General features: G+C 36.0%; 3 protein-coding genes across 4 annotated transcripts; 1 reads left to right on the top strand and 2 right to left on the bottom strand.

Moving 5' to 3' along the window:
- Positions 1-1,911: 1,911 nt before the first annotated feature.
- Positions 1,912-14,955, bottom strand: LOC128676352 (uncharacterized). The gene is made up of 9 exons (XM_053756416.2): positions 14,878-14,955; positions 13,882-13,929; positions 13,644-13,745; positions 13,009-13,236; positions 9,711-9,761; positions 9,013-9,060; positions 8,376-8,507; positions 3,015-3,242; positions 1,912-2,056 (listed from the first exon to the last, which is right to left on the bottom strand). Exons 1-9 carry the CDS (start codon positions 14,938-14,940, stop codon positions 1,979-1,981), a joined length of 978 nt encoding a protein of 325 aa, XP_053612391.2. The 5' UTR covers positions 14,941-14,955; the 3' UTR covers positions 1,912-1,978.
- Positions 3,734-4,955, top strand: LOC128676346 (uncharacterized). The gene has a single exon (XM_053756409.2). The coding sequence runs from the start codon at positions 3,804-3,806 to the stop codon at positions 4,953-4,955; it is 1,152 nt and encodes a 383-aa protein (XP_053612384.1). The 5' UTR covers positions 3,734-3,803.
- A 1,909-nt stretch (positions 14,956-16,864) lies between the features above and the next one.
- Positions 16,865-23,073, bottom strand: LOC128676344 (uncharacterized). Of its 2 annotated transcripts, none has more exons than XM_053756406.1 (8): positions 23,036-23,073; positions 22,079-22,337; positions 21,321-21,434; positions 20,392-20,813; positions 19,400-19,502; positions 18,546-18,641; positions 17,818-17,969; positions 16,865-17,082 (listed from the first exon to the last, which is right to left on the bottom strand). In XM_053756406.1, exons 1-8 carry the CDS (start codon positions 23,053-23,055, stop codon positions 17,079-17,081), a joined length of 1,170 nt encoding a protein of 389 aa, XP_053612381.1. In that variant the 5' UTR covers positions 23,056-23,073; the 3' UTR covers positions 16,865-17,078. The 2 variants fall into 2 exon arrangements, with proteins under 2 accessions (XP_053612381.1, XP_053612380.1); XM_053756405.1 differs by having other exon boundaries at positions 17,814-17,969.
- Between the last annotated feature and the right edge of the window lie 718 nt (positions 23,074-23,791).

Genomic DNA, 23,791 nt, shown 5'->3' on the forward strand with positions numbered 1-23,791 from the left:
TGGATGTTTATCTATATATGTATTTGTTATAAAATATGGCATCGTTGAGTTAGTATCCCATAACACAAGTCTCGAACTTACTTTGGGGCTAGCTCAATCTGTGTGATTTGTCCTAATATATTTATTTATTTAATTTTAAAATATGCTATGACGAAATGTATAAGTATGATTTTAAAGAAGGTACAAACTTAACTGTACGGTTTACGTACATTGACACGCGCAGATACGCGGTCAGCATATTGACTTGGTTTTACTTATATTTTATAATTCATTTTCACAATCAGTACACGATCAACCATCTAACCATATTCGTGTGTTCTCGCTAACTATACCATTTAACCATTTTCATTTTATCTTAACTTTACCATAATTTTTACCATTTAATTCTCTATTTACTAGGTTTTAAAGTCATAGTTAAATTAGTTGTGTTTTGTCTAGTTTTATGTTTATTTGTCTTATACAATAAACACACATTTAATTACTATTTCAAGACTTTATCTTTATCTACCAAACTACAGTGTACACACCAACCCATACATTAATCTCTGCTGGAAATACACTTATAATAATGGCGAAAGTCCAGCAATGTTCCAGGGACTAGCGATATCACATTTCTAACCTCTTTAATAAGGGTACGAACTACTCAAGTTGTCAGGGAAGGTCGTAAAATGAAGTAATTCTAAAACTTAACTCGTTCAAGACCTGTAAGTTTTCATATGACGTGTGGTGGTTGCCCACACCTGAACGTTTGGCCTGGATTAGTGATGTCACAGATGATCAATGGATAGTCTAGCATAATATCGATAGAACTAGTGCCCGTCTTCATTGTAAGCAAGCACGCATAATCAAAGTATTTTTTCTTTTGAGCCATTTTCAATAATTCTATCGACCTCGAATATAAATAAATTGACACTAAAATAAATTAAAATATAACTGTAGAAAACAATAGGATATTGATAGGTAACTCGAATTTGAATTCGGGTATTAGTATTTATATACGTTGTACGAAACTTCAGTTAAACTAATGTAACTATAATAACAGTTAAGATCAATGTTGTTTTTTTTTCTTTCTTTCTTTTTCTTTCCAATTTTAAAAATTCTAACGTCGATATATTTTTTCAAATGTCGTCATTTAAATTAATCGGTTGCCGGCTAATTCTTCTTGATCGGTGGATTAAGTGACTTTAAATAAAAATCGAATGGAATGTACTCAACTCAAGTGTTAAAAAAAATTAAACATCACCTTAGATCCTTGACATATGACATTGACATCCGTTGAAGGATCAACACAGAACACTAAAAAAGGAGTTTCGGCGTACATAAAAAAAAAGCCAATATCAAAACTTATAGAAAACAGTTGAGTACGACGGAGTTAAAATGTGCTGTGTTGTCGCAACGAAGCGCCACTCAGCGATGGGATATGGCTCTAAAAGTTCGGTGACTAAATCGATAGTAATATTATCGACAGTTGGGCAACACTAGCCGGATAACACAGATCTTTGATTTAAGATGCAACTCGAAATTTCAAGTTCCATACACCGTATCAACTACATGCCATTTTAATCCTAACCCTCCAATCTTAATGCTTAAAGGGTTTTATTTATTTAGTTTTACCTCATATAGTTTATTTGCATTTAACTTTTATAATCCAAAACACATTGTTATGAAATTTTTGCATTTTCTTAATGTTGGTCCAGTGGTTAGGTCAACCGTCCGCCTGAGATCGAAAGGTCTCAGATTCGAATCCGACATATGTCACATGAGTTTGTATACCAATCTGTCTCATGTACCTATAGTAGTTTCACTTGAAAAAATGAAAGAAAAAGCTGTCGCTCGCGGTTTCTACTATATTGTGCTACTGAAGTAAACATATTTAGTTTATCACACCAGCAGTGAAATGAAAACCAAATATACACGCTAATAAATGTCTATTAATCGCTGACGAACTGATAACGTCAAAAAACAAGCCTAGTAGTATCTAGATCTGTTTCGCACATTCGTGGGCGTGGTCCGTTATTTCTTTGCAAGAATCTTCATCACTCCATTCTTTGCAACCCTGGAACGAAACAAAATAAAAAATAAAATAGTCATTTCCAATGTAAATTCAATAACAAAATAAATTCATTAATTTTATTTCGATTAGATTTAGAACAGCTTCACGCATGCTCAACAGCTGTTCAAAATCATTTCAAATTCGCCTCTACGGCCTTTGTATATAGTTCTATCCATTGTAAATTGAAGTGCCATTTACTATACTTACCTACATATTATTGGGAAAACCCGTTAAAATCATGAAATTATCTATTAATGGTGGTGAATTTATAAATTTAGATGTGATATTAACTTTACAGCAAGTTGATTGTATTGATATTTAAAAAACACCCAACTCCGGAGTTACTGGCGTCATCTCGTTAGCTGATGGTATTCAAACACCTGAAGACACATTTGCAAACGTAGCTAAGAACACTCTCGATTACATTATATTTCAAAACAAAAAGTAGATTCAAATCCGTTTAGCCTATTGGCTGCCACGGACAGACAGATACACAGACACATAAAACTTATATCTTCCCTTCTTCTGTAGTCGGAGGTTAAAAACGTCGAAGATCAAGATTTCGTATCAGTCAGGTTTTCTCACGATGTTACAGAGTCATCCCTATCTCATACTCGCGTGTTCCCGGTAAAATATGGGACTGTAACGACGCGAAGCCCGGGTAATCGTAAAAAAACAGACGCATATACCAAGTCTGTGTCCCTTAGTCGCCTCTAACGACAAAGGAGAAAGTGCAAAGGTTCCAAAGAGGAACGACATACCATTCTTCAACATACTTTTTTATATCCTGTATTTTGTGTCCCACTGCTGGGCAAAGGCATCCCCTTCTGTCTTCCAAAGGTCATTCAGCCATTTGTTGACAACCACTCCGAAACTTGTCTAAATCTTCTCGCCATCTAGTTCGTGGTCTACCTCGTCGCCTGCGCCCTTCGGGAACCCAATTTGTGGTAAACATACTTACCATAATGAAATACATTTGAGCACAAACTTCCAAATACTTGAAATAACACATCTCCTCGCTTTTTGGCTTGTGATCTATACAGTTCGTCTTGGTCTTTTCATAAAGTATCGGATCCATCCTATCTTTTACATTTTCTTCGTACATCGTTTTAATGGCGTCCATGTCAGCATCGCCATTGTCTTTGGTCAGGCCCATGACTTTGGCAACGCACTTATCTCGTTCTGAGCACTGTAATAGAGAAAACAATAAACTCGATTAGATCCATACCTACTATTCTCAACCGTGACGTTGGCAAATTCATCGTTTTGGCTAACGATGGAGCCTAACACAAGAATAGAAGAAGAAAATTGAAGATACTGAAGTTGTTCTCCTCTCATAAGCTAAAAAATAACTGATGGTTTCCAAACTACTGAACACACAGATCTAAACATAACACGACGCGCCACGTCGGTGGCGCAGTGGTAAATTACTTGCCTCTGAACCGAGAGGTCCAGGGTTCGATCTTGATAGAAAATGGTATTTTTCTTATTGGCCCGGGTCTTAGATGTTTATCTATATATGTATGTTATAAAATATAGTATCGTTGAGTTAGTATAACTTACTTTGAGGCTAGCTCAATCTGTGTGATTTGTCCTAATATATTTATTTTATTTATTATTTATTTTTATATCAAAGAACACTCTCAATTAAATTATCTATCTCTCTAACTCTCAATTAAAATCGCCGGAACTCGCGAGTGACGGACGTGTGTATTGCGCGTCGGAATAAATTATTTATTATTCTCTCGAGATGGATACTAAATGTAATGGCTGTGATAAAGTCATTTATGATATTTGCTACATGGAGTGTTCTAGAGAAAAATGCATGAAGTTATACCATCTTAAGTGCTTGGGAATAGCGAAGGAGGCATTTGATGAACTTACCCAAGAACAAAAGGTCAGCTGGATATGTCCCGAGTGTGTGTGCAGCAACCCGAAACGCGGTAACTCAGATACTCCCGTAAGAACTAGCGTACTAAATAAAATATTTACGCCGAGTTATGTAAACACCGAGCGAGGGAGTCGTCCCAATCAAGCCGATATATCACTGACATACGATGAAATGAGAGTGGCGGAAGAATTAAGAGAGCTTCGAGTGCAGATGGATTCACGATTTGATGTACAGATGAATGCTTACAAGCAATTGCAAGACAGATTCTGCAAGTCCGAAATCGAGCTTCAAGAAATACGGAAACAACTGACGGTAGCCCAAGAAAAAAGTTCAACCGTAGAAGCCCTCGAAAACATAGTAAAATCACTGCAGGACAGAAATAAATACTTGGAAGCTTGTTTGGTTGAAAAGGATAAGCAGGCTGTGGAGACTTTGAATGATAAGAAACAACTGATATTAGCCACAAAAGAAGTAGCGCAAAGAAAATCGGCGGAGGTAGAAGTGTCTGCGTGTGTGGCCACGAAATCTACGACCGATACGCTAGTATTAGAACCCATTATTATCAATTCAAAGACCAAGAGCAAAGACCGAAATAATGATTTAGTTAAGTCAATGCCAGAATTAATCAACAAAGATAAAGATGATTGGGTACAGGTAACAAAGAGAAAGGGCAGATACCATAAAACGGAAGTTAAAAAAGGAGGAAGTGTCAATATCTTAGATATTCAAGGAACAGAGAAGAAAAAATATCTGCATGTGTGGCGGTTAAAAAAAGAAACTACAAAAGAAGCTATGGAAACATACGTTAAAAAAATCTGTGGCCAAGAAGTACCGGTACAAATTGAGAAAATTACACCTAAAACGGACAGAGACTACTCTTCGTTTATGGTTGGAGTACCAGAACGTTTCTATGAAAAACTGTGCCAGTCAGACGTTTGGCCTATAAATGTGGAGTACAGCGAGTGGATATTTTTTCGTAGACCATCCAATAAATCACGCGTATCCTCGTAGTACCATTAATATCTACTACCAGAACGTTAGGGGTCTTCGAACTAAGTTGGAAATTTTTTACGCAGGGATAGAATCCTCAGGCGCAGACATATTTGCCATCACCGAGACCGGGTGTAATAATTCTATCCACGATGCGGAATTAGTTCCCCCTGAATACAAGTTGCTGCGTTGTGACAGGACAGATGGCAGGAAGCAAGGCGGCGCGCTTCTCGTGGCCACACCGCGGCTCGAACTGCGGTCCGTTCCGATGCCGAGTGACGTCAACGTTGATAACCATACGTTTGAGATTATCTGCGCACAGGTATATTTACGCGATAGATGTCTATGCTTATGTTGTGTTGTTTACATTCCTCCGGATGGCAACGAGAGCGAGTACTTGTTACTGTTTAAAATACTTGAACAAATTATTGTTAAATTTAATAGTGTCATTATAATTGGAGATTTCAATTTATATTCTAGTAATGATAATATTATTAATTATTACGAATGTTTTAAGTCGTATTGTGGATTCGCTCAAAGAAATGAAATACCTAACTGTAACGGTCGTCAGCTGGATCTGGTTTTAACGTCGTTGGAAGGGGTTAGCGTATGCCTCGCGAGTGACGCTGTGGTGCCGATAGACGCGCAGCATCCTCCACTTGACATAACTGTGACAGGGGGACGGGCGAAGGTAACTACAGAACTGCAAGAGTCGAGTAAGCCGGTCGTGCCACAAAACTCAAAGTCTCGGGTACAGTGGAACTTCGCTAAAGCTAATTTTCCCTTACTATACTCTCGAGTAGCTGCCATAAACTGGAGTTCAATTTATAAATTAAATAATGTTGAAAATATCTTGGATGTATTTTATGATAATTTTACTAACATTTTTAATGATTGCATTCCGATTAAAAAGCGAGTGCGTGTAACATCGAGGTACAATTACCCGAAATGGTACACCGCTGAAATAGTTCGCGACATTAAATTAAAGGTTTCCCTTCATAAGAGGTATAAGCAAAGTAAATTGCGAGAAGATTATGAAAACTTTGCTCGGTGCAGGTCTCGAGTAAAATATATGATTAAAGTAGCGGAAGAGCAACACCGGAATCAAGTTCAAAGTCAATTGACAGAAGACCCGAAATCCTTCTGGAATTATATAAAATCCAAGAAGGGTCAAAGGTCATCTAAAATAATTTTGAAAAATGGCTCCGAATTAACGGAAGAACAATGTTGTACAGAATTTGCAAACTACTTTCATTCCGTGTACAGTACAGAGCAGCCGGAACTTAATATTGACGCAGCCATGGCGGAGGCGAACGTGAACGGAGCAGCGCGGATACATCTCGGAGAACTGCAGTTGACAGATGTTGAGAAGGCACTGACAAAGCTAAAACCAAAGCGGTCAGCCGGCCCGGACGGAATCCCGGCATTCTTTTTTTAGGGACTGTCGGTATGTGCTGGCCCAACCATTGCTACATATATATAATACCTGTTTAGTACAAGCAATGTTCCCGGACCAGTGGAAGCTGACTCGAGTAGTTCCCGTGCCTAAATCTGGAGCTAGCAGTACCATGGAACAGTTTAGGCCAGTGGCAGTTTTGTCGGTACCGGCCAAAGTATTCGATTCGGCTATACAGACGAGCATATTCCAGCAGGTAAGCTCCCAACTTTGCGATCAGCAGCACGGATTTAGGCCGGGCCGCAGTACAACGAGCAACCTGCTGAACCACATGATGCGAATCGTACCAATAGTAGACGAGGGAGGCCAGGTGGATGTAGCTTACTTTGACTACCGGAAAGCTTTCGATGTTGTTGACAACGATGTGCTTTTGAGAAAGTTGGCTGGAGTCGGATGTACGCCCCATCTGCTCAGATTTTTGTCTAATTATATGCGAGATCGACAACAGTATGTGGACTACGCTGGATACCAGTCTGAGCCTTATGTAGTAAGATCTGGAGTGAGTCAAGGAAGCAATTTGGGTCCACTTCAGTTCCTCATATTGGTTAATGATCTACCAGCAGTTATCCAGCACTCCAACTGTTTATTGTTTGCTGACGACCTGAAGCTGTCGCTCAGTATAGAAGAGGCGGCAGACTGCGAGCGATTGCAGGAAGATATTGATAGGATAGTTTCATGGGCTTATGAAAACAAACTAGAATTTAATAAAGCCAAATGTGTAACAATTACCTTCACAAAAAAAATTAAACCCATTGAGTATGAGTACAGTGTAGGCAATGTTACTATGAAAAAGGTTTCGGAAGTGAAAGATCTAGGAGTTACCTTTACAGCTAACCTATCGTTCAAAAAGCATATTGAAAACGTAATAAAAAAAGCTTTTAGGAATTTAGGATTTATATTGCGACGAGTACATGGGTTCACTAACACTAAAGCCGCCGAGTCTTTGTACAATGCCTTAGTCAGAAGCCATCTAGAGAGTAACGCAGCTATATGGGCTCCACATGAAGCTAAATATAGTCTCATGCTGGAGCGCATCCAGAATAAATTCATACGGTATTTATATATGAGGTTATATGGTGTCTATCCGTACTACCCATTGATGTATCCTACCTTATTTGTTCTTGGTATGGTGGGATACACTGAACTGCGGGTGAGGAGGGACGTATCATTGGCCCTATATATTTATAAATTACTTCGAGGAACGGCTCATAATCCCGAGTTGCTCTGTTCGCTGAGGCTGTGTGTTCCCCAAGGGTACGTGTGGCGCCGTCGCCGGCCGCCGCTGCTGTATGTGCCCTGGGCCCGCACCGGCCTGTTGCGCGAAGCCCCGCTGACGCGCGCGTTTCGTAATCTCAATCAGATTGCCGAAAGAATAGACCTGTTTTCATGTTCTATGAGCGAATTCATAAGAACGGCTTTGTATATCATAAGTTATAATAATAATTGAAATGGGATGCTTGTCTATTGCATTGGTGAAAACTGTAAAGATAGATTTAAGCTTATGAATGAATAAATAAATAAATAAATAAATAAATAAAAATCTTTCAAGTAAAAAAAAAACTCTTGAGATCATAGATCATAATTGGTTCCGCCATTTTGCTGCTACGATGCAATGGATAGAAACTTTTTACTGTGAAAGTGGCCACCACAGGAACCAATACGCCACTAATATTACAAAAGCTAAAGTTGTTAGTATGTTTATTACTTATTCAGGCTCAAACGGCCGGGCCAATTTCTATGAAATTTGATATTGTGGTAACTGATATCTTGGATTAACATATGTAGTACTTTTTATCCCGAAAATACCCGATTCCCGAATCTGGTATCTGGTCAAAAAGTATGACAGTCCATGGCGTTTTATAAAGAAGATGGCGCTATTTTATAAAGCGCTTGTGCATAAAATTGTAAGAAGTTTTATGTGCATCTAGTAATTAATGGAAAACAACACGAGCATAACTAATTAAATGTGAATAGAATATACCAACTTCTTTCTCTTCAGACTCTGGAGACGCCTTCATGCATTCCTCGAGCTTGTTACCAAATTTCTTCTCGTCCATTTTGCCCTTATGGTCCTGATTCACTGCCGGTATTTTGCAACACGACATGGCTTTTTTAGGCTGAAAATCATAATCGTTATTATTATATTTACATACATTTTTGAATATTGATTTAAATTATATATATAGTACATAATAATAAAGCGAAATGAATTTAATATATAGTAAATATTAACTAATTATCTAATATTGATCCTATATACTTCCATAGTCATGCTGATCCATGCTAATATTATAAAGAGAAAAGATTTTTATTTGTAATGAATAAACAAAAAGCTACTGGGCCGATTTTGATGAAATTTAGCACAGAGACAGACGAAGCCTTCAAGAGTGACATAGGCTACCTTTTATTATGGCTTCACCCGAGCGAAGCCGCGGTGAGCCGCTATTTTTTTTATAATTGATTGTAATGTACAAGATAATAAAGTAAACAATCAATGAAACACAACTAAATGTAGAATAAAGAATCTTTTAACTAAGTTTGTGAAGCAGAAATCATAACATGAGTAATCAGGGTATTACGATAAAAAAAAATAATGGAAAAAAAAAAGGAATAGACACTCACATCTGTCATTACTTTTGAGCAACTTTCTCCTGGATCCCCGGCAGAGATCTATATAGGATAATCATTTTATTTATTAGTAACACAGTCAGTGTTAGTCGGAAAAAAAGATTAGGCCCACCTGCTGGTACTCCTTTTGTCAATGTATTTGTTTTTTATGGAGATTTGTTATACCTATTTCGTTCTCTAACGGGACAAGTTCCTACAGGAAGATATAGAGAAATAATCATGTTATATTATTGTGTCCATAATGCACTCATTCCGATACGCACACGACCAAGTCACCATCATATTATCCATATATATAAAACTCTTGCGTTACTGACTGACTGACTGACTGACAGACAACGCACAGCCGAAACTACTGAGCGCAGAAAGCTGAAATTTGGTGTGTAGGTTCCTAGGACAGTGTAGGGGAGCACTAAAAAGGGATTTCCTGAAATTCCCACGGGAAACGGATTCTTACTCACATACGAAGTTGTGAAAAAGCTAGTAACTAATAAAATAAGTTCTATATTCGTTCTGAGGACGACTTGGCCGAGGATTTATTATACTGAGTGCTAAATGGACGACGCCAATTTGGTTTTTGTTTTCTTAATTTTTATTTAGAAATATTAGAATATTTCTAAATAATTTTGTTGATATTATGATTGTAAATATATTAATTATTTTACAATCATAATATCAACAAAATTACATACCTTTATCAGAATTACAGCTAAAGTGATATGTACCAGCCTATACATGTTGCACTACAATAAATTTATCGTTTTATCTCTTCGACTTTTATAGTTCATGAGAAATATACATACATTGACATCTGTGTGATTTGTCCTAATATATTTATTTATTTATTTATTTATTGTAATGATACATACACAATGCAATGTCTCTTATTATTGTTATTATATATAAACGTATGTACTGCACGGAAATAGGAGATTTTAACATATTTAAATATTTAATGGCAGTAATATTCGCCTATGCTATATAATTTACTTTAATGTGGTTGGGAATCTCTAGCAGGGAAGTCTTTACTCAAATCAAATCATTTATTCAGAAATTAGACCTTCACAGGCACTTTTTCTCGTCAATCTTTATATTTATAGTTATTTCACACAAGCTACAAACTACTGGCATTTCGGAACGACCACTGCTGAGAAGAAATGCCGAAAGAAACTCATTTGAACAGTGTTGGTCCCTATCATGCCAGATCGGCTTACCATTATTGTTTCTTACAATGTTTTTTTTTTCTTTCTAATAATATATAAAAGTACATAATGTACATAATGTGGCAGCACCCGTTCACGAGTTAACCATTAGCTCAACCATAATAGAGGGAACCTCACTCATGCCATGTTTCAAAGTTATTCCTCTCAGAACACTATTCTAATAGCACCGATTATATTAGTAGTAGTGGTAAAAGGCTAGAATCACTTCGTCGAATCGTTTGTGATCTACCTACTTCTTTATATTTGAAAAATAATTTAATCGAGATTTTTCTTAGCTATACTTGGAAAATGTGTGTTATGTTATTTGGAAACTGTCAGCTCTTTACTAGCACATGACATGATGTGAGCAACTTCGGAATCTGATATTTCTTTTTTTTTAAATTTCTTACAGCCAATTTTTTTTAATTTTATATTCTATGTACAGACATAACCCACTTACGGTTTTATATGTGTAGATAGGTAATTCCTAGAGCGTTCTAGTGTGCGGCTAATCTAATAGTGCCTTAATAGAAAAGGAAGTCAATAGTACTTGTCATTACCGAATACTTATAACAATAATTATTTGTCAGACAAATTAAACTTCCGAGGACTGTTGGGGCTGCGACCTCACTGCAGTGCTTCGGGATACTGGCTGAGGCTGGGGTGGACAGCTTTTCAGCCATTATTAGGAAGCGGATAGCCTCTCTGATTTACCGGGTGAGGAGCAGCTCCAACAGCCTGCTGTGGACAGTGGCGGCGAGGCTGGATGTGGACAGTGGCATTATGTTGCATTGGACTCGCATCCAGCTCGACAAAGATACTAGTATTTATTAACGTGTTTATTACTAACATAGAATTTAAGTTTTTTTATTGCTAACATTATGCCTGAAATAAACGCATTTTATTTTATATATTTATTGAAAATTCCCCGACTTTCAATATTCATTTCGCTACAACTTTTTAACGGATGAATAGATTTTCATGAAACATGGCTAAAATTATCTGTGACACAAAAAAAAAAAACTAAACGAAAATCGGTTCAACCGTTTGGGAGCTACGATACCACCAGATAGACAAGTTAAACTTATACATACCTCTTTTTGCGTCAGGGGTTAAAAATTGAATTTATTTATGCAAAGATGTTATCCCGGATAGAGAGAGGCGTGGGTTCGATTACCGCTCGATTCCAGAATTTTTTCATCTCAATATTATTAAAAAAATTATATATTGATCAAAGGCAAAGGTTTGAAAATTAATCAGCATCAGTAACTTATCATGTAAAGATGTGTATTATGGCTTCAAGGAGATAATAAGGGCGCGTTTATCGGGTTTCAACAGAAAATAAATTTTTCCTCCCTCTCTAATAGATTAATTCATTCGCTCGTTTTGCTTTACAAAGTATGAGGGTATGATTGCGACACTCAACTTCGACGTTCTAAGTAAAAAGATAAACACGCAATTTTGTCTCAACAACGTAGCGGGGCGCAGGTTAAAGTCAACGTCACAATTGACTGTGCAACTCACTCTTCACTATCACTACATAGTATAAAACAAAGTCGCTTTCTCGGTCCCTATATCCCTATGTATGCTTAAATATTTAAAACTACGCAACGGATTTTGATGCGGGTTTTATTTATATATAGTTTGATTCCTGAGGAAGTTTTAGATGTATAATTTATTAAAGTTTTACCTGAGCGAAGCAGGGACGGGTCGCTAGTAGAAGATAAAAAGATACGTAATGTCTTCGCCCTGCGGGGTAGACAAAACTAGTGGCGTTTGGTTCTGCCCTGGAAAAAACCCATTCCAAATCTTCTCGCGGAGGTCGTGCGACGTGCCCGATGGACACATAGCCTTGGCAACAATTGCATTCCCAAGGAGAGCAGATAGCTAGCGGCCGCTTATAAAATCACAGCCTTTACAATCTTCAAATTTTAATGTTGTGGTTTATTTTTAACAATAACGAGATTCATGTCGTCACAACCCTGACGCAAGGAAGAAAAAGGGATAAGGATAATTTTCTTATAGTAGGTTGGTAGTCGTAAAAATTATGTCAAATGCCTTTAGGCGACTTGAATAAAATCTTACACCTGTTTTACCTATAACACACACGATACGAAAGAGTATAGACATAACAAAACAAAAACTTAAAATGCAAATATATTTTATTCAAATAAATCCGTTTGTACCAGTCAGCCAAATCAAACCAAACCTAAATCAGTTTAATAGGATCAAAATTAAATTATAATGAATGTGTTTAGAATTATTCTTTCATACATTCTGCTACTAGTTCCTTCAGGCCTGCGCAGTCGCCGGTATCGTCCCATTCCGGACAGCTCTGAAAAAATAGGTAGTTTAAGTAATATTAAAAACCATCTATAGAGATCTTAAAATGGGTAGTGGTGGGTGGAGTAAACTTTGACGATAAATTTAAACTGTGTAAAAAAACGCAAGGTACGCCATTTTGCCCAAACATCGGCGGCGCGCAGTTTAAATTCGACGTGAAAGTTGACTGGAGCAACTCACCCTAATATTACAATTCACTTTTCACAATAGAAATTTGGCCTTCACAGGCCTTTTTCACGTCATATTCTAAATTAAATGATATTTACCAAAGCTACAAACTACTACAATCTCTGCGCAGTAAGACGCAGCCAATCCGAAATATATATGTATATTTACCACAAAGCCATAATTTGATTGGTTAGCTGAGTCTCATCTTAAAAAGCCTATAACTTTATACATAGTTTTGAGGGATACGGCTTAAGAAGATATAGATTAGGGTACATACTGCAGCAAACTGGAAATCCATACAAATCATCAATTTCAGCGGCTCACACATGTCGGTTTCTCCATAGTTTGATATGTCTCCATCGACGCACTTCTCCTTCATCAGCTTCAACAGCTCTGGATTATCTGAGAAGTCTTCGTCAAGCTTCTTCTGGAGACCGACTTTGTCGATCTTACCGTCACTCGTCGCTATTCCGCGCTTCATTGCTATACATGTATGACGTTCGCACTGAAATTTATAATTAATTATTCATAATTTCTAAAATTAATCATTCATAATTTTAAAATTAATTATATTCATAATCATAAAATTAATTATTCATAATCTTAAAATTAATCATTCATAATCTTAAAATCAATTATTAATAATTTTAAAATTAATCATTAATAATTTTAAAATTTCAGAATTATAAAATTAATTGTTAAATCCTCGACATTTAAAAAAAAATGTTAGACATGATAATCTAACTAAAAACCTGATAGAAGGTAAATTAGAAGCGAAAAGTGAAAAAGGGAAGCCAAGAAGGGCTTTTTTAGATCAAATAAAGGAGAGAGCAAATGTGGCGTCTTACAGAAAGCTCAAAAACCTCAGCCATGTGAGGAAATACGACTGTGAAGAATGTCGAAAGCGCTTACAGAAGGTGGTTTCCCTGGCAGCTGCATACATTCCTTGATAGCGCTAAGGTCAGGCTTTGGTGATATTACTGGAGGGTCCCTCTTGCAGCACCGGTGTGACCTCTGTGAACGAATCATTATTGAAAAATATATATTGTACATTTGGGGGGTAATTACGGTATTATATAAATAATTTATGCGAAAAAAAAAAAGAGATCCCAAAAGTTGAGCACACGACATATAAAATGTGTAAACTTACTGGATGGATAACTCTCTCGCATTTTTTCAAATCTTCTGTGATATCAGCCTGCAGAATATAAACAAAATTAGCAAAGTAAACCTACTTCCAATGCTATACATTTGTTGCACAAATTCGTTACATTGTAGTACAGAGTCTACTATGACACATTGCATGACATAATTAATTACATACATTGTGCAAAAGGCGGTCTCATTGTCATAGCTAAATACTTTTATAAATAAAATCCACTGAGCTTTGATATACTATATTATGTTTAACCTACTTTAGTTTTAATTTTTACAATGGTTTTAATTAAAAACGGGAACTGTATGTAAAAAAAAAGAAAAATTGTTTGCTTAGCACTTTGTTACTTTGTGGAACTATATTTTCATATGTTTGTCATGTTGTGTGTACACGCTTTTAGGTCACAGTCTGGCTCATAACTTTTGTTATATATCTGTTTAAATTAATTGTAACCTGTTTTGTATACCTTATTAAATAAAAATATATCGATTTTTTGAATAAAACTAAGGGAAATTCTTAAGTTTGTAAGTTTTGTCGAAATGGTCAGCTAAAATATGAAAGATTTAGGTATATTGTTAATAAGTACTGTTATTTGCAAAATCCTTTAATTCTCAATAAAAATACCATTCCCATTAATTTTTAGGAAGCTGGTTAACATCAAATTTCTTATCGAAATTGTTTTATATTGGAAGCTGCAATAGTATAATAGTAATATATAAAACTGTTGTGTTACTGAGTGACCGATTGACAGACAACGCACAGCCAAAACTACTGGGCGTATAAAGCTGAAATTTGGTTTGTAGTTTCCTAGCACAGTGTAGGGGAGCACTAATAAGGGATTTTCTGAAATTCCCACGGGAAACGGATTTTTACTCACATACAAAGTTGTGGGCAAAAGCCAGTTTTTGTGAAGTTGATAAATTTTAGATAACGGTATCTAATAGTTGTAGTACGGTATTCTTTTTCTTCAGAATAATAAAGTTTTCTCACCGTAGCTCCCGCCAAAAACACAACTGCCAAAAACACAACTGCCAAAAACAAGACACGATACATGTTGAACGACCTGATAATACTTGTAAATGCAAAAATCCAGGCTTTTTATATACTTCTGAATGCGTTAATGATCTGGTAGTTAAATGGCAGAAAATTGTCGCGTTATAAACGCATATGAGTGTGAATTTGTTTTGATGATCTTGAAATAGGCACATCAAGGTTATACAAAAATCATTTATCACTTAATTTCATGGTTAACAATAGTTTTAATGTCAGTTTTAATGATCGATTTCCCTCTTGTCTTGAGCGATTTCCCGGTTATTCCGCAGCCATAAAGCGTCGGAGCCCAAGGTCCTTCGCACGGTTTTCGGCATCCTTAGTAGTTAGACCAGCCATGTGGAATTTCAGTCCTCCTTGTGTTGTCGTACGAGAAAAGATAAACAGCTGAACAAGCAGGGTATACCTAGGTCTAAATATCGAAGACCGGCTGCACCTTGATGATAAAAACCACACCTACGTCTGACCAATTGAGACGGGTTACATGTATGTCTGATTGTACACGTAAATCTCGAGAACTACTGGACGGATTCGAATTAAACTTTTTTTAACCCAACGTCTGTGTATCTGTCTGTGTCATCGTAGCTCCCAAAAGGATGAACCGGTTTTCATATAGTTTTATAGACAATTTTATCCCGAGTGTTCTTAGCCATGTCTCATGAAATGTGTGGTCATCCGTTCAAAAGTTTGTTTGTTTGTAAACACTTTATTGCACGAAGAAAATATATACAAAGAGAGCAGTAAAATAAAGAAAGTGACGAGTACAAATGCGGACTTAAACAAATCCCAGAAAGGGATTTGTTCGAATCAACCTAGTATTTGTTTTTATTTAAAGTTGTAACGAAATGAATATTGAAAGTCGGTTTTTAAATTTGTTTTTTTAACAAATAAAGTTGTTGTTGTATGACTATTAAACTGGTGCAACATGTAGGGTACGTAAGTATGTATATATTTGAAAACTGGAACAGTTTATGCTATACTCTAGCGAACCGACCAGATGTGTGTTCATAACTAAGTAACAATCACCTTCACTTTCGTATGTAGGTACAATTCACTGGTGCTAGAGTGTTGGTGATAAAATCCACGCGAATTAAGTTGCAGACATCAGCTAGTACACAATCAATTGATTACATACACTACATAATGAACCTATCGGTTGCAAACCCAAAAAAGTGAAAGTAACAGGTCCCAAAACGCAAGAATCCAGGTCGACGGTTATTTTGTGGAACGGCGTCATATTCTGGAATCGAGGAATTCAATTTTACGACGTGATCCCGCTATCTCGCCGCGGCAGGCTTAAAATACTGAAAATGTAAATCTCCTTAATAGTTCTCAAAATTGACACGTTACAGAGTCATGCCTCCGACCTCCGCAAATGAAAGGTAATCGAGTTCCCGTTTTATTAATGCAAAATTTCTTGATTTAGTCCGCTTTTTTCCCTTAAATTTTATTGACTAGTAACATTTTTTTCTTTGCTAAATGTATTTCATATTTAACAATCGAGTCATGAAATTTAGGTTTACGAATGACCTTTGATTTACCGAAGGCATATCATACAATAATATTACCTACAATAATATGTCAATCACATCGCCGTAACGTGCACATTTTTATTTTATTTATACCTGTTTATTACATAAAATGACAAATTTGTATTGTATCTATTTATTTGACGTTTTTAACGTTTTTTTTTTTAACATCCAAACATTTTTCACATAACGTGAACTGGACTGTGTCTACAGCCATATAGGAAGGCCAGTGTCCCAATAGTGGGGACGTTTAAATGGCTGTTAATGATGATGAATGTATATATATATATATATATCTTTTAGCCAACGGCTTCTAAAGAATTTATTTCATTATGATCATAAATTTATCAACTACCGACATCCAAACAAACATTTTTTCACGTTTTGTCTGTGAGGAAAAGAGAAGGAAAAAAAGCCACTAAGGATTCACGGATGGGCTGAAAGAGACAGCGTGTCGTATACGGAGATAACATCAATGGCAGATAGCCACCGACAAGAACAGCGTTTTTGAATGCTTGATGACGGTTTTATTCATTTTAAATAGCTGTTTTAATTGCTTCTAGTTTTCCACACTCGATTTCAGCATAACATAATAGGAAAATGTTGACTTCATTATCTGAAAAAAAAAAAATTACGACAAATAGGTAATTATAAAACTTCTGAAGACAGGAACTTTAAAAACATTGGACTTTTCAGCAAGTAAGTACATAAAAGATGTTATACTTTAAGTTTATATTATATTTTAAGTTTATTTAAGACTAGATGTTGCCCGGCGCTTCGTTCCCTTTGAAATTTTGAGATAAAATTGAAATTTTAGATACATATTTTTTTGCCTATAGCAATCTTGGATAATGACCTTCCTAATGGTGAAAGATTTTTTAAGTATCTTCGGAGATCGGTTCAGTAGTTTCGGAGATTAAACGCCTCAAACATATAAACTCACAAAATCACAAACTAACAAACGCTTATATTAAAGTTTGTTTTGTACTTTTATAATCTCCATTAGTGTTTGTCAGTAAGAGGTTGTGCAGTTAGCTTTTTATCATTATATAAGTTGTGTTTGTATCATTAATGTAACAATTGTTGACAAACCAAAAAAAATTAAATAAATAAAATTTTACTGAAATGCTATCTTCTGGCAATAATAATGCGCTACTAAACTACACGCATAAGTCATTTATTTTTCGTCCTTTATTTATTGCACAAGATGGGTTTGGTCCGCATTGGAGTATGACCACACTAATCCCACTTGGATGTCGTACGAGGTGACTAAGGGATAAAAAGTATAGACATCTGATACAACAGGAGACTAAAAGGGTCGTATTGTTTGCTAAATATTAATCTCACCGACATCATAGGTTTAATGCCAGCTCTGAGACCGCCCGCAGCCTTGAACCACATTGTCGGTTGGACCCTCAGTAGGACCAGCCTGAACATCTTCTGGTTGGACAGCGACATATTCTCCCACGGGATATTGTACAACACTTCTGGTAAGTCGTCACTCTGAAACATAACGGACGAGATAATTTCGAGAAAGTAGCGTGTAGTTCAGCCTTAAAATAGGACCACTCCAAATAGGTATCGCTTAAAATAGTCTAAGTGACACATAGTCTTGGCAGCTTATAAGCAACAATAACATTACCAAGGAGGGTTGGCGTGAAGCAGGCGGCGGCCGGTTGTGTCCTATATATTTTGATCTGACCATCACTTCACATCACGACAAGTCAATTCAAACCAGAGGTTGGTTTTGGAACCACTGGATTGAGTTTCGGTTAAGTTAAAGAACTGGAGAATGAGAGTGATAATGCTTCTTTTTGCCGCGAATGGAGGCGTGGGCAACAGCTTAAAAGTGCACTCTTACATAGTCATACACTTTTGCATTTATAATATTACTAAGATATTTATTGCATGTGTGTATTTATTAGTTACTCTTTCACGCGATATCTACCGGACAGATTGTTATGAAATTTGCTACACTGGTAGAATATAACCTGGAATAACACATAGGGTACATTTTATATCGAAATTCTCATGGAAGCGAAGCCCCGGGGCGCAGCTAGCGTAAACATAATTTCTTACCTGCCTTCGAACCTCCTCCAGGATAAAGGACATTATGAAAAGTTCTCCAACATACACAATGAACATTATTCCGTACGGGATTTTATCACCCTTCTCCTGAAATATTCCACGTCTATTACCAGACTCGTCCTAGGTGAGCGACAAGCGGGTCATGGCAGCGCAGTTGAAATACATTCTCGCTGTTTCCTAAAATGCCCCTTGGTGTCAAAATGTTCCTTCATCTAATGACTTATCCATACCCCAAAAGTCGAAATCTTAAAACTTTAAAAAGGTGCAAAAGGTCTTAAAAACTTGTCTGCCTTGACTTCTTCTTCATAGTCGTGTTCCTCATGGCTGAGGGTCGTGGTCATTACGTGGAATTAAACACACACAACAACTTTCTTGGCATTATTAATTGGAGTGGTTTGCCTTCTCCATTTCACACACAAGTTAACAAGAATCAAACCAGTGTGCAGGTTTCCTCACGATGTTTTCCTTCACCGGAAGCAAGTGGTGGACGGTGAAAACTATTATACATGAGTCAGATACCAATCTGATCTTACTTGTGCCACATGGGTTTGTATACCAATACAAACTCATGTGGCACGAGTAGGATTCGAACCTGGGACCTTTTGATTCACAGGCGGGCGTCTTAACCATTACACCACCACCGCTTCTGTATTGACTTATAATACTGTAAGTCCTAGCGGCCCGTCCCGGCTTCGCTCGAATAAAAACATAATAAATTACACACCTAAATCTTCCTCAGGAGTCACACAATCTAATTTTTGAGTTTATCGCGAACAGACTAACAGACTATGATATTATGTAAGGATGTATATAATGCATAATATGTAAGACATGTATACTGTTACCGAAAACATCAGTTGGTATAACAGAAGGCTGTCCTCCAATAAATTCTGCAAATAGTTCCCTGCAACGTTTATACCAAACGCTGCTTGCATTTCTTTAAATGTACTGAAAAAGTTAATAAATATTACGATTTTTTTACTTTTGAGTTCATACTAATATTTACGAAGAGAAAAGATGTGTATTTTAAAAATGTTTATGATTTTATAACGAATATACAATTAGGGTGGATTGCACCAGTCAACTTTGGCGTTAAGTTTAACTTGCGCAGAAACGCAAAGTACCTACACTATTTTGGGTGATCGGCGGCGGCGCGCACTCTAAAAGTTCTAGATCAATTTTGATGAAATTTGGCACAGATAGCCCTTTAAAAGTAACATAGGTTACCTTTAATGCAGTCGAATAACTACCACAAAAGTCGCAGGCAACTGCTATCAATCCCATTAATATTAAAAAGGCGAATGTTTGTGAGGATGTATGTGTATATGTATGTTTATTACTCTTTCACGCGAAAGCTACTGGACGGATTGTTATGAAATTTGGTACACGGGTAGAATATAACCTGGAATAACACATAGGGTACTTTTTATCCCGAAATTTAAATCTATTTAAAAAGCACCTCAAGTCTTTATTAACTGATACATGTTATTATACTTTAAATGATTTCTTTAATGATAGACTCGGATATAATTTAGGGCTAGTATAAGTACATTATAATTCTTTTTTCTTTTTTTGTTTTGGATTTGTAGTGGATAGCATGCTCCTCTTTATTTATTTATATTTGCATACCTATATTCGGTAAAAGGTGTAGGTCTAATTCATTTTGACTATTTGTACTCATGTTTTTGGCAAATAAATGTTTTCTTTCTTTCTTTCTTTCTTTCATTTCAACGGGAACGAAATCACGGGGGCCAGGTAGTATACATAAGTAAATCATGTGTAGACATAAATTCACGAACCCATTCTTTTAACACAAACAATATTATCCGATACTCACTTAGCAATAAAATTGTGTGCTTTAATGACTTCAATCAAACTCATTTTCTGTTCTTCTGCGCTCATATTATTTTCTGCAAACCTCACTTTAATACTGTGTTTTAATATCTTTATATGCCCAATAAGGTGAAAGACGAAGGCGAAGTTTATAGTGTCGAAGACAGTGACTATAGCACACCCACCAAAAGCCAAATATCCACTAAGGCAGTGCATAAAAAACCATCGGTTGTAATCATAATAATAATCGAAAGGCATCCATAAGTACAAGCAAGAATGTAGTTTCATTGTCTTGTTCAAAACAAATTCCCTATTTTTCACGTTGTTAATTACGGGTATTACTATCCAAGATATCCAGTCGATCGAGAGGAATCCACCGAGGAAGTAAAAGGTGAGTCTGGTGTACTTCTCCACTTCTAATAGAGTCTGAAAGAAATTTAAAAAAAAAAATGACAAAAATGTCATTTTTACCGGTAGATTTTTTTTTACTGCTATGCTACAAACTTTTATTGTCGTCACAGAGATCTTGTTGACATTTGTAGTTCAATGCGTGACAAATAATCATGTGCATGTAATAAGGAGTTCTCTCGTCGGGACCTATTTTTTATGTAAAAAAACTAACGGGCGTGAAACTATTTTTTATGTACAAAAATGTTTTAAAATCAGCCCAGCCTATTATATATATTTTTTTTATTTTTTTTTTTTTTTATATTAGGAAAAACACACAGATTGAGCTAGCCCCAAAGTAAGTCCGAGACTTGTGTTTATATATATATATATATATATATATATATATATATATATATATATATATATATGAAAATGTTAGAATTGACCTGAAATTATATCAATTAACATTATTGGAAAATGAATATTTTCACAGAGATCCTATTAAAAATAGACGAAATATTATATAAACAGTTGATTTTTTACCAATTTTGTGAAGCTTTCTTTATTCCTCATATAAAAACTGTGGAGATGTATTTTATCGAGAAAATCGTTCATTAATTTCTGGTAGCTTTTGAGATAGGCTGACATTATTTTTATCTGAAAAAAGAAATATTATAATTATTTATTAAGTAATAATAATTTTCCTTCTTTTACTTTAAGGGACGCTAAACAATCGTCGTGTCGCATAAGGTAAAGAAACAATGGCGTCTGAAAGGAATTTATGGAACTACACCGACAGGAACCTTGCTCTTAAATTTTGACGATGATCTTCAATTCTTTTGGAATGTTCACTAAATCCCAAGCATAATTTCATAGAATTTCAAGAAGTGGGTCCTCAGACCACACACACATTCTCCATTCACTATAATACAAAACTTTTATTGCATATTAATATAATGCGTATAAAAATGCAATTGTATATTGCATTCTACAAATATTCTAAATACGAAAGTTTGGTAGGATATTTGTATGTAGGTTTGTTTTAGATTTTGCGTGAAAGAACGCAAAATCCACTGGACCGATAGTTATGAAATTTGTCACATCGGTAGAATATAACCTGGAATAACACATAGGGTACATTTATCCCGAAATTCCCACGCGAAGCCCAGGGGCGCAGATAGTATAATATAACTTAAGACTTTATTAGGCGTGCAAGGACATACGCAAAGCAACCTCATCGTTGTAAAACATTTCTTCCAGGTTATTCTGATTTCTGATTCTCAATTCCAAAGATTACTTACGAACACAACCATGGCGACTGGCAAGATGGAACACATGATACCCAATATATAAAAACTCAGGGTTTTATAATCAATGAAAGCCAGGACAAGCAATACAACTGCTAAAGGAGACAGCACTCTGGACAACGTGCCGTGGATGTCCACTAAAACTCCAATTTTCTTATGCAACTCCAAAGCCCACCAATTGTGCCTCGCGCCGCCGAATGCACACAGTATAAGGAATATGATCTTATAAAAGAGTTGTTTCTTTGGCGATATCCTGAAAATAAATAGGTACTATATGTTTAGACCCGACTGTAAACGACAGAAGACGTTTCCATGGATTATCAGAATGGACTCCTGGTTGACGCATATAATGTTGAAAGTAAATTTTAACACTTGTGGCTGTAAGCAATAAACACTTTTGCCTTTGAGTTTTGTTCTCACATTTATCTTTTTTTTAAGCTTCCTGTTTCCTGTTCCATGGTCTTGACAATATTTGCAATGCCTAGTTTTAATAAAAATATTGTTTATTTGTAACACGTTGTTCATATAACTGGTTACGCGAATTTATATGAATATAATTATAGTCAACAACAACAAGACAATTCGGTCATTAATGGAATATATAAATTGATTTTTGGTGTAAATGTTCTTTTAATTATTTTTTGGCTAGTTTGTATTAGTGTCACATTGCCGGGCAAAGGCCTATTTTTTCTTGGCAAAGTCATTCCCGCAGAAAACCATGTGTATGATAGTGTATTGTAAATTCTTCTTTAGATTAAAACAACTAAGTTATATATTCAGTAAATATATTCATTACAAATGAATAAATTGAGCCCTCAGTTCTCGCACGGCCCGATCTGACTGCAATCGTATTGTTGTTCAATTGTCTTTTTTATCTACGGGCTCCAAGGCTTATTGAAAAGGCAAAAAAATAAACCAGTCGCCATATATAAAAACAAAGTAAAAACTCACAAATAATATTGCTTCGCCATTATAAACAACGGTCTCAAACGAATTGAAGAAGAAAACCAAAGTATGGCATATATATATAATAATCGTGTATATCATAATCTGGTTAGAGGTATGTGTCCATAACACACATTCGTGTTTCTTTTAAATATTACTACATACTCTGGTTAAAACATTACAATCAACGGCGCACGCTAATTGGTCAGATTCATCTTCGTTTTTTGAATAATGGCACACGTGACGCAATGGCGTCAGTCAACGCCTAATTTTAGAGCTGTTTACTGCTTACAGCAATTATATCCGTACGTGGCTCAAAGTATACGAACTTAAGTGGCATTAGTAAAATTCGAACCTAGGATAGTTCGATCATAGGAAAATCTCGTTTTAACTAAAAGGCCACCACCGCTTTACATATTATGCTGAGTGTCGAGTCCTCTCTCTCATCTCCACCGAATGTGTTCCCGGCTGTGACGCCTCAAAGCCAGGGGTCAGCTTAAAAAGTAACCTTAATACTGAATATTCGACTATGTTTTTACAACCAGCACGGTCAACCCTTCTTGGGAATGCTATTGCTGCCTAAGCTGCCTAGGCTATAGTGTCCTTGAATCGCCTCGTACGACATCCCCGGGGGAATCACACCACATATCAATCTTTTTTCATTGAGAAAATAAATATATAGGGACAAATCACATAGATTGAACTAGCCCCAAAGTAAGTTTGAGACTTGTGTTATAAGAAAAATATAAGAACATTTTCAAG

Source organism: Plodia interpunctella, chromosome 16 (genome assembly GCF_027563975.2).
Source record: "Plodia interpunctella isolate USDA-ARS_2022_Savannah chromosome 16, ilPloInte3.2, whole genome shotgun sequence".
NCBI classification, from domain to species: domain Eukaryota; kingdom Metazoa; phylum Arthropoda; class Insecta; order Lepidoptera; family Pyralidae; genus Plodia; species Plodia interpunctella.

Coding starts and splice junctions, on each gene's coding strand:
- LOC128676344 (XM_053756405.1), bottom strand. CDS start 23,055: ATGGCGAAGCAATATTATTT. Junction 22,338..23,035: donor ATGGCGAAGCAATATTATTT/GTGAGTTTTTAC, acceptor ATTTATTTTCAG/GATATCGCCAAAGAAACAAC. Junction 21,435..22,078: donor CAGTCGCCATGGTTGTGTTC/GTAAGTAATCTT, acceptor TTCTTTTTTCAG/ATAAAAATAATGTCAGCCTA.
- LOC128676346 (XM_053756409.2), top strand. CDS start 3,804: ATGGATACTAAATGTAATGGCTGTGATAAAGTCATTTATGATATTTGC.
- LOC128676352 (XM_053756416.2), bottom strand. CDS start 14,940: ATGTATCGTGTCTTGTTTTTGGCAGTTGTGTTTTTGGCAGTTGTGTTT. Junction 13,930..14,877: donor TGTTTTTGGCGGGAGCTACG/GTGAGAAAACTT, acceptor TATATTCTGCAG/GCTGATATCACAGAAGATTT. Junction 2,057..3,014: donor CTCAAATGTATTTCATTATG/GTAAGTATGTTT, acceptor GTTTCGTTCCAG/GGTTGCAAAGAATGGAGTGA.